Source organism: Tinamus guttatus, unplaced genomic scaffold, assembly GCF_059628265.1.
Source record: "Tinamus guttatus ecotype Peru unplaced genomic scaffold, ASM5962826v1 Tinamus_guttatus_pri_ptg000197l, whole genome shotgun sequence".
Taxonomy (NCBI): Eukaryota; Metazoa; Chordata; class Aves; order Tinamiformes; family Tinamidae; genus Tinamus; species Tinamus guttatus.
Window position 1 is genome coordinate 4,572,513 of NW_028288731.1, and position 10,272 is coordinate 4,582,784.

Below are 10,272 nucleotides of genomic sequence, written 5' to 3' on the forward strand. Positions count from 1 at the left end.
TGCAACAAACCAAAAGAAAAAGAGGTGCTTTGGTTACATTGACTTGTGTCAGAAGCATGGCCTGTGGAAAGCAGAAGCCATGTAGTTTAGAAAAGGCTTACTAATGCAGGTCCTTATGTTTGATATGCAAAACCTGGGCGTCTTTATACAGCCAGTATAAAACATTGCAGACTATAGGTGTCTCCTGCTTGCAAATTGGATCAAAATTCAAAAAATGGTGCTAGGGAAGAGAGGCCAGGTAGTTGGAGCCACCTGCAGCCTGCCAGGACTGTACACCCTGTGCCTCTTGACACCCTGCTGTCTGCACACACCATAGAAAGCAAGAAGAATCTGAGACTTCCTCTGTCGCTTACTTTCTTTACACTTGTGTGAAGACTTTCTTGTAGTCACCATGAGTCTGATAAACTGAAGGAACTAAGCATCAAAACTATCATAGCAGAATATTTTCTTTATCTATTGAAGTATTTTTGATTGCATATATTTATTTTGGGCAATTCAACATGATATCATGTAGTATAAAATCATACTTCTTCCCTAGCGAATGACAAGTTGCATCAACTTCTGTCTGTTTAGATCTAAGTCCTGATGTAAAATGAGTACATATATCCACAAGCTCCTCTTTGACATTTCCGAGTCACTGGGCACGGATGACCTGGCGGCTCTCAAGTTCCTCAGCCTGGAGCACATCCCCTTGAAGAAGCAGGAAGCCATTCAGGACCCCAAGGCCTTCTTCCAAGCGCTGCAGGAGAAAGCCCTGGTCAGCGACGGTGATCAGGCCTTCCTGAAGGAGCTGCTCTACCGGATCAATCGCGTGGACATCCTGGTTTCCCACCTGGGCTCCAGCCGGGAGGAGATGGAGAGGGAGCTTCGGATCCCAGGCAGGGCGAAGGTGTCTCCGTTCAGGTAAGCACAGCAGCAGTTAAGCATTTGCATGGAAAAGGTATAAGCAGAACCATTCTGCTGTGTGCTGTCCTTCCTGCTTTCATCTCTGGCCTCTGCTGTCATCTTAGGTGTATCCCAGTATAACTGTGTTACTGCACAACTATCTACCGTTGTGAGTTTTAAGACCAGATTCTACATTTCTTCAGTTCAAGCTGTGCTGTTTCTGAGGCAGATTTCCTTGGTTTCCTTGTTTTGGGGGAAAGTTTTCCCCTCTTCCCCTGAGTTTATTAGTATTAGAAAGGTTGTCTGTATTTGGCTTACATCACAGCTGGAACCGCAGAGTGAAGCTCAGTTTTTCCTTAAAGTTTCTGCAAAACTGTGATGATGTGAGCCAGACTGAATCGTATTTTAGGAAGAATACTTTGAAATACAGTGCCTCCACTGTTACTTTTAACTACACTTGCTGCTGATGCTCTTCTTGGATGACCTCAGTATATTAATGGGTGCTCTACATAATGATTGGAGCTGTTATAAGATGGATTTTAGATACTTGTGGGTGTTTGGGAGGGGGAGTTGAGAAGGGCTTGTCTCATATCCTTTAGTTAATTGTCATAACTTTCTTAAAAAGTCTTTATCTGTATTTTTTCTTGCCAGACAACTGCTATATGAGATTGCAGAAGACTTAACTCCAGAAGATGTCACCAGTGTGAAATTCCTGCTGCAAGAACAATTACCCAAGGGCAAGCTCCGGGATAATGCTGTAGGCATAGTGGTCTTTGTAATTTCCATGCAAGGCTAGTTCAGAATCTGCCCCTTGTAAGGAGGGAGGAATGAGAAAGTAATTTGTTCTTGCAAAAAAAAAATCTGTTTTTCAAAGAATTATGATGTTAGTTGACAACTGTTCTGTGACAGAGTGAAACCTTTTTTCTTTGTCTTGTCTTTTCTCTCCCCTCTCCTGTTCTTATTTTCTCTGTACCCCACCTCTGTCTCGTGGCGTTTTCCTCTTTTGTCTTTGATTGCCATTTTTAGAAGCATTTGTGCATATGCTGTATCCAGGAGGAGTGGTGGATACTGGAGTAAAAAAAACAAGAGTCTAGAGTTTTAGAGTCTAACCTGAGCTCCATCACATTTTTTTCTCTGTGTTCATTGGTATATTTCTTTATTGTAATTTAGAATAGCAGCATGTTTGTTAAGTTCTCCTCAGAAGTACTAAGAGGCTTGACAAGCTAGCTGAATAGCTGCATTGTAAATAATGAACGGTGTTATAAAAATGCTAGATATTGTTAAGAAGCTTCCGAATTTGTCAGTCCTATTTGTGTTGTGGTACCTGTAGGAAAATTGGCAGATTTGCTTCCAATTTCATGGTCTAACCAGGTTTATTTTTTTTCCTGAAGGCCTCTTCTGTATTAGAAAATACGTAATATTTCAGCCAAATGGCTTGTAATAATTAATCTGAATGTAGTGGCACTTAACAGGATTGCCACATTAGTGTCCACATAACTGTTTTGCACCGTTGAAACAAATCAGGATAACTCAGGTAAAGGCAGTTTCTAAAGGTCCTTTCTTAACTTACTGGTACGTTTCTTCAGTCACATTGCATCCTGATCCATTTCTAATGAGGGCTGAAGGAAGAAGAAATCAGTCCTTACCTGACCAGTCTCTGAGAATGAGGATGTTGTCTTCTGCTCTGTCCAGAGGTGTCAGATATTTTGAGGCTTGATTACTCAAAATTACTTGATCACTTGATGCAGTCACTGAAGGTCACGTATGAGTTTGTATTGTTTGTTTTTCTTTTACCAGTCAATGTTGATGGTCTTACTGGAAATGGAAAGAAATGACCTAATTGCAGAAGATGATGTGACAAAACTGAAGGATATATTAAAGGGATTTCGTGCTGACCTAAAGAAAAAAATTGATACCTATGAACTAAAAACAAAAGGTAAATTACATAATCAGCTAATTTAGCATAGGCCTGAGTTTTATCATTTCCTGGCTCAGTTCTTGGGATCTGAGTAGTCCAGAATTAAGAGATATACTGTATAGTATCCTAGGATAGGCATCATGGCTTTTGGTACCTGTGATGTTCTAAGTTTTCTGCTGCTTCGCCATCCCATCATATCTTGTTGTACCTCTCCCTGAATTATATTCTGTGCTGTGTAAATAATTTGGATCTTCCTCTTTGCCTTTAAAGCAGTCTTCCTCCTCAACAAAGAGTGCAGTGCTGTTTTTGGACCAGTTCAGCTTTTCAGTCACTAAAAGAGAACAGAAGTGACAGACAAAGCCTTGGGAAGCTAGTTTTGTACTGGGAGGTTGTCTGTTATTTTCTGTTAGCCAGACTGCTTGCTTTTGCAGAAGGAAGAGTTACCGGAGACAAGACTTTGGCTCTTTGAAAAGAGGCGATGGCCTCAGAAGTGGGTGGGCTCAGGGTAGTAATCACTGTACAAAAATGGGGCTTCTCTGTCACTTCTCCATCCCACAGTGGAGATGCTAGTGAATGGCCTGCCTGGCGTGAGCACTTGTATCCAGACTCAGATTACCTGCATCTTGCTGCCAGCCAAAGGGCAGGGAAGGGCTGGAGTGAGGTAGGATACTGTGGGAATGCAGGGCATGTCTTCCAGTTTCAAGCTTCTGGTTGTGCCTGAGGGCAAAAATTCACTTCTTCGTAATTAGGGACTGCAATTTTGGTGGTTTTTGCTTAGGGGTGTAGTAGTCTAGCACAAACATATTTTTTGTTGCAAGGATCATTCTGCAATTTCTCTCTGCAGCAAGATGTCTGCAAAACTGGAACCCTGCTTGATACAACCTCTCCAAAATGGTGGTGTTTTGACACTAGCTCACTCCTTGGTTGTTCTTTTGGTGCTGAAATATGCTAAGTGGAAGATTTGTTGTTTATTCCTAAAGTGGTTTGTTTATCCTCCTCTTAGGGAATCATTCTGAGGAAAAATTCTTCCCTCCAACATGCACATCTGTGTATCCAGCAGAACAAGGAGCAGTGGGGGGAACACGAGCATGCCGGGTGAGAAATAATGAAGACTGCCTTTAAAGTGTTCAGACAGCTCCTGGGAGCATGGGTACCTAAAACTGAGGGGGAAAAGGGTAAAGGGGAGGAGGCATGGCTTTATATATAGGCTTTAAAAGAATTCCCATTTTCAAAAGAAGGCCAAGCGTTGTCCCCTGGTGAGGACCTGGCTGTTGCAACCTTGCAGACAAGAAATAAAGTAGTATCTATCATGGGAAAAAAATCAGTCTTAAAAATGATCGAAACTGGGACAGGCAAAGGTAGTAGTAGTACATCCTCTTCCAACTCAAGCTGAACAGATGGAGAGGGGCCAGCAACATCTGCTGCCTCACAGCAAATCCAACAAGACTATCAATGGGAATGATACAGTGCAGAAATCTTTCCTCTGCACATGTTTCGGGATATTTGCTTTTCATTCCAAAATCATATCCCAGCCACGGAGATAGGAGAATGGATTTCAGGGAGAGGAAGCAGCATGCTTTCCCCTGTACCTAGGACAGGTTTGTATTTGGGAGTTTTCCTTTCTTGTATCTTGGCTCTCTTTTTTATTTTTTTTTTTTTTCATGTTGAGCATGGTGAAGAAAAGATCTCTGTGTAGTGTATGTCTCTTGGACAGTTTGGCACTACTTTTTTACCTGCTTTCTGTGTTACTGCAGTTTGTGGAAGCATATAAGATGGAAAATAACCCCCACGGTTACTGCGTGATTCTTAACAACTACATTTTTAAAAATCCCAGTTTAAACAGGGAAGGAACAGTGAAAGATGGAGGTAAGTACTATTTTAATCCAACTTACTCATTTTTGTGTTTCCCTCTGAGAGAACTACCTAATCTTCTCTGTGAAGAATGACTGCTTTGACAAAGCACTTTTGCTTCCTGAATGAGTCTCCAGAATGACTGGAATGAGTCACTGCAAAAATCGGAAATATGCCACTTTCAACAATTTTGGTGATAAGGCAGGTTGAAAGACAAAGCATCCTGTTAATTGTTGGTGTATAACATGTATTCCCTGTATACAGTGAGGGAGACAAAGTTTTCTAAGTATACAGTGAATATTTTATTTTTCTTTTTACTTTTTAACTATCATAAAGGAACACTTTACAGGTCCTTAAATTCTCTTCAGTGATTTCTTTGCTTAATTTGCAAATGAAAGGAATATCTTTGACATGCTGTCAGCTGAGAAAGCATTCTGAGTTAGTATGTGCATCTGTTTGCACCAATGCTCCAGTAAATGCAAGTATTTTACTGTGTTATCATTTTCCTTAAAGTCTTTCTTCTTGCAAGAGTAATTCCTTTATCTGGCTAAACTAAAATCTAATTAACACATCAGTAATATTTTAACCTTGTCCTCTTTACAGGTTTCTGTTTCTCTCCGCCAAGCACCAACTCAGCAGCTGCTGAGAAGTCTGCACAGCACTTGCCTTTGCTTGTGGCTTTTTCTTTTCTCTGCACTGATCATTCTCACAGAATGAGGAAGCTGCAAAGTTGCATCATTTAAGAGGGACAGAATTTCTCATGCTAAAGGAATACCTCTTCTTTATCTAAGGGGCTGTTCTTAACCATCTGGGATTGCTATGCTGATCTTTAGCTGCATTTGCTATGCAGTGTACAGTTAAATGCATTGCATAAGACACTTAGCTTCACTAGATTGAACATTGTGTTTAAAAAAAAAAAAAAAAAGCATCTGAGCTTTTCTTAAGACTCGTCACGCTGAGAGTCAGGCTAGGATCGGACTGCTTCTGAGAATATCCACTGTACCACACAGAGCTTGGAGTTTCCTCTTCTTCCTTAGCACTGTTAATAAGTGTCTTCTGGCTTTTTTTTTCCAGAGACAGTGAAGAGGGTCTTTAAGAGGCTTCAGTTTGAGACAATTGAGCACATGGATCTAGATGCAAAACAACTGTATGCAAAAGTTGAAGAATACAGCAAGAAAGATCATAGCAATATGGACTGTTTTGTTTGCTTCATCCTTTCTCATGGTGAAAAAGACAAAATAAAAGGCATTGATGAGGAATGTATTAATATTAAAGATATACTCTTACGCTTTAGTGGATTAAACTGTCCTTCTCTTGCTGGAAAACCCAAGCTGTTTTTCATCCAGGCTTGTCAAGGGTCTGTAGGTCATCAAGCTGTCATGTTAAAAGAAGACTTGTCTGTCTATTTGGAGACAGATGCTATCCCTCTGCCTTCCATACCTGATCAGGCTGATATTTTACTTGGCTTGGCTACCGTGGAAGACTTCGAGTGTTACCGCTCCATGACGTCTGGCAGTGTTTACATCCAGTGCCTCTGTGAAAAGCTGGAGCAGCTTTGCCCACTGTAAGTACAATTTTTAACTCAGGTACGACTGATGTATTTGTGATGTACACACTTAAGCATGCTGAGCTGGAATATGGCTGCTTTGCATTTGCTCTTTATAATGCTTTTCACCTGCCAAAGCAGTGTCTTATCGGTAATTATTCCAGAAGTGGGCACTGTTATTTTTCTAAGTTCAAGTAATTTACCCTACTTTGTCTGTTGCAGAACCAGGGTTGTAATGTTGGAATACTGCATATAAACAACTGTGTGTTTATGTAATTGCATATGAACAAGTTTGTAGAATACAAAAAACATGTAAAACAATTTTATAAACAAGCATGTAGCGCACAGAAACAAGTGTATACATGCTTTTTACCTTTTTTTAAAAAATGACAAAGGATCTTTCAGTGACACCTGGTGGCGGGCAAATTTGTTGGTTGAGCTCACAGGCAAAAAGTAGTATTTTTATTTGTAAAATTCCCTGTTGCCTCACCCATGTTAATCCTCCCTTCCTAAAATTGTTTTAGAAAATAAGATTTCTTTCCAGACACCACTTTCTCATCAAGTCCAGAGAAGGGCTTGGAAAATGCATACATTGGATCCTGTGTCATTCTAGTGCTGTCTCCTGACCATAGCCAAGGCAGAGGGCTGTGTGTGTTTGTAAGTGATTTTACAGAGGTTGCTTTTATTCCACAATACTTTCTGCATGTTATAGTTACACAATGGGCTGCACAATTTCAGTTATAGGAAGATACCAGCTTTCCCTGAGATCTCAAGTTATTGGAGCAAACATAGGTCAGTGTCTTGACTTTGTTGAAAGTACTGTGTATTTTAATGTACTTTTCATTTTTGTTCAAGCCGCATGGATATCGTAACCATCCTGACAGAAGTGAACAGGAGAGTGGCAAGCAAAGAATTAAATGGATATAAACAGATGCCAAAAATATCATCAACCCTAAGGAAGCAACTGATCTTCCAATTTCCATAGTCCCAGTCAACTGAGAAGTACAAAAAAGTAAGGACATCACCAATTAGGATTCCTTCTGGAATGGGCCTCAGTGTGGATGGAATTCAGGAGAATTTGCAAGAGAAATTGTCTGAATCCATGCAATTAATTGAGAGACCTGCAAGGGCCCACATATCCTCAATTTTCTGATTCCCATGATTACTCAGTCCCCTGATACCTGGATCTGTAGTAGTGCCATAGGGCAGGGGAGAAGTACAGAGCTGCCTTCCTGTCCTGCAGAAGTTGTGGGGATTGAACAGTCCTTGTTTCAAGTGAGGAAGCATTTTAAAACACTGTTATTCCCTAGCATCGTTAGAAATGCTGGTGGAAATAGTTAAGAGAACTCATCTGTGAAATCCAAAAAAAACAGCCATTAGATGCAGGATGCAAGAATCCCTTCCCAGGGATTGTGTGTGAGATTTTAACAGATTTACCAGAAGTGAATAATCATGAGCCACCTGGAAGCTGAATTCTCCTCAAAAAATAATATCCCTGCTAAGAAGAACCAGCAAGAGTTGGTGGTAATGATGGTGATGATGGTGATGCATATCTGCATTTCTCTGATTCTTCTGTAGTTCTCTGATGGGAACTACAAGTCTCATGGGCTCTTTGTAATAAATACTCCTGGTTTCCATGTCATCCTTGTTTGTGGTATATCTCTCTCTCAGATGAGTGGACTGGGGCATGTTCAGAAGGACAGCAGGACCTTTGTTTTGTCTTTTCTCTCACTGAAGTGTTCTGTGACAGTCATGCTGGGAGATGGCATATTCGTATGGCCTCTTTAGCAGGTGGAGAATTAGCAGAAAAGAGTAAGCTGAAGTTCAGACTTGCATGATAAGATCAGCTGCTGCCAGTGGTTTTTTTTTCTTTTTTTTTCCCTTTTGTATCTTCAGCAACACATAGATGGGAGCTGTGAGCCATTCTAAAGGGGTTCTTCACTTGATCATGCTTGTGTTCCTGGTGTAAGGCTACTTTTCTCCCTAATTCCGGGCAGTGTGTTGAAAGTTGTGTTTTCCTCCACTTTTTCACCTCCCAAGTAAAAGAGAGGTTGTCCATTCTTAAAATTACAGCTTTATTCACATAGGTTTCCTACATAGTAAATAAAAGTTAAAACCACTGTGTAAATGAGCATGCTATTTGTGGCCCATTAGGTAAAGGTGTTGTTAACATTTGTGGTTGACATTTATTTAACCATGTAATGAAACATCTGGCATCAATTTATTTACCTTTTAATAGTGTTTTCATAAATGAGGTCCTGCTGTGAAGTTATTAGTTAGATTTGTGAATGTTGCTTTATGATACAGAAATATATCTTAAAGTAACTGCATGATGACATGCTAGAAGATGACAGCTACTGCATTAAGCTTAGGAGAAAATGTCATTGGTAGTAGTGAACTTGTGCATCTGCAGTATTTCTTTTTCCTCATGCTACTGTCTCCATCATCAAACTTCCATGGCAATTTGTTCTACCTATTAAACTGTGGTCACTCATCTGCACAGTGAATGTTATTGCCTGCTCATGAAGAGCTGCTAAAAGCGAGAAAGCCCAGTTAAAATACTCTAATGCAATATTCCTCTTGTACCCATGAGCTGTTGTCTCACAGGAAAGCTTCTAAGTTGCTATCATAGAATCATAGAATTTTGGCCGTTGCCGCTGAGGGACGCGCAGAGCCGCTGTGCTGATCCTGGGATTGATGCATCTTGCTGCTTATTCATAGCTGTTGCCACCACCCTTGGCCCAGCAATGGCAGCTTCCAGCAGCAGCAGTGAGGCGGAGCGTAGCCTTCGAGAATGTGAACTCTATGTCCAAAAACACAACATCCAGCAACTTCTGAAGGACTGCATTGTGCAGCTGTGCACCGTGCGGCCTGAACGACCCATGGGATTCCTCAGGGAATACTTTGAAAGGCTGGAGAAGGAGGAAACAAAACCGTTGTTGAATCAACAGAAGTCTGGGTCGCGCTCGGACTCGCGGGAGGGTGAAATGTCCCCTCCTCCTCCTATGAACCTGGTGGTGAAGGGCCGAAGAAGGCACGAGGCCATCAGTGCTGAAGTCTACATGGAAGAGGATGCCGCATCCTATGTCAGAAAGGTTATTCCAAGGGATTATAAAACTATGGCTGCTTTGGCAAAAGCTATTGAGAAGAACGTGCTGTTTGCCCATCTCGATGATAATGAGAGGAGTGACATCTTTGACACAATGTTCCCTGTCACCTGCATTGCAGGCGAGACTCTGATACAGCAAGGTGATGAAGGTGATAACTTCTGTGTTGTTGATCAAGGATGTTTATGTGAACAACGAGTGGGCAATTGGTGTTGGTGAAGGTGGCAGCTTCGGGGAGCTCGCCCTGATTTATGGAACTCCCCGAGCTGCCACCGCCAAAGCAAAGACCGATGTGAAGCTGTGGGGCATTGACAGAAACAACTACAGAAGGATCCTGATGGGAAGTACTTTAAGAAAGAGAAAAATGTATGAGGAATTCCTTAGTAAAGTATCTATACTGGAATCTTTGGACAAGTGGGAGCATCTCACTGTAGCTGATGCATTGGAACCAGTGCAGTTTGAGGATTAACATAAGATTGTGGTCCAGGAAGGGCCAGGGGATGAGTTCTTGGATGAGATCATCCTGGAGGGCACAGCTGCAGTGTTACAGCGTTGATCAGAAAATGAAGCATTTGTTGAAGTGGGCAGACTGGCACCTTCTGATTATTTTGGTGAAATAGCTCTGCTGATGAACCATCCTCATGCTGCCACCGTTGTCGCTCAAGGGCTCTTGAAGTGCGTCAAGCTCGACCGACCCTGCTTTGAGCGTGTCCTGGGCCCCTGCTCCGATATCCTCAAACGGAACATCCAGCAGTACAACAGTTTTGTATCGCTGTCTGTCTGAAATCCTCCTCATTCTTGAAAACCTGCTTCACAAACGCGGACTGCTTTATTACCCTTGTGCAGAGCCACATTGCCACTGGCATTTGCAGCTTCCTGTCCATTTTAAAAAGAAAAAAAAAGAGAAAAGCTTTTCATGGCACTATTTTAATTTCAAACATATTAGCTCTGTGCTCTCTGTCCCA

General features: G+C 41.5%; 1 protein-coding gene and 1 pseudogene across 1 annotated transcript; both read left to right on the plus strand.

Moving 5' to 3' along the window:
• Positions 1 to 578: 578 nt before the first annotated feature.
• On the plus strand, positions 579 to 7,842 carry LOC104577131 (caspase-8-like). Its single transcript, XM_088523749.1, has 7 exons — positions 579 to 903; positions 1,537 to 1,642; positions 2,683 to 2,821; positions 3,807 to 3,898; positions 4,558 to 4,669; positions 5,729 to 6,218; positions 7,056 to 7,842. The coding sequence occupies exons 1-7, from the start codon at positions 593 to 595 to the stop codon at positions 7,183 to 7,185; spliced, it is 1,380 nt and encodes a 459-aa protein (XP_088379875.1). The 5' UTR covers positions 579 to 592; the 3' UTR covers positions 7,186 to 7,842.
• A 1,023-nt stretch (positions 7,843 to 8,865) lies between these two features.
• LOC104577126 (cAMP-dependent protein kinase type I-alpha regulatory subunit pseudogene) lies at positions 8,866 to 10,272 on the plus strand (annotated as a pseudogene).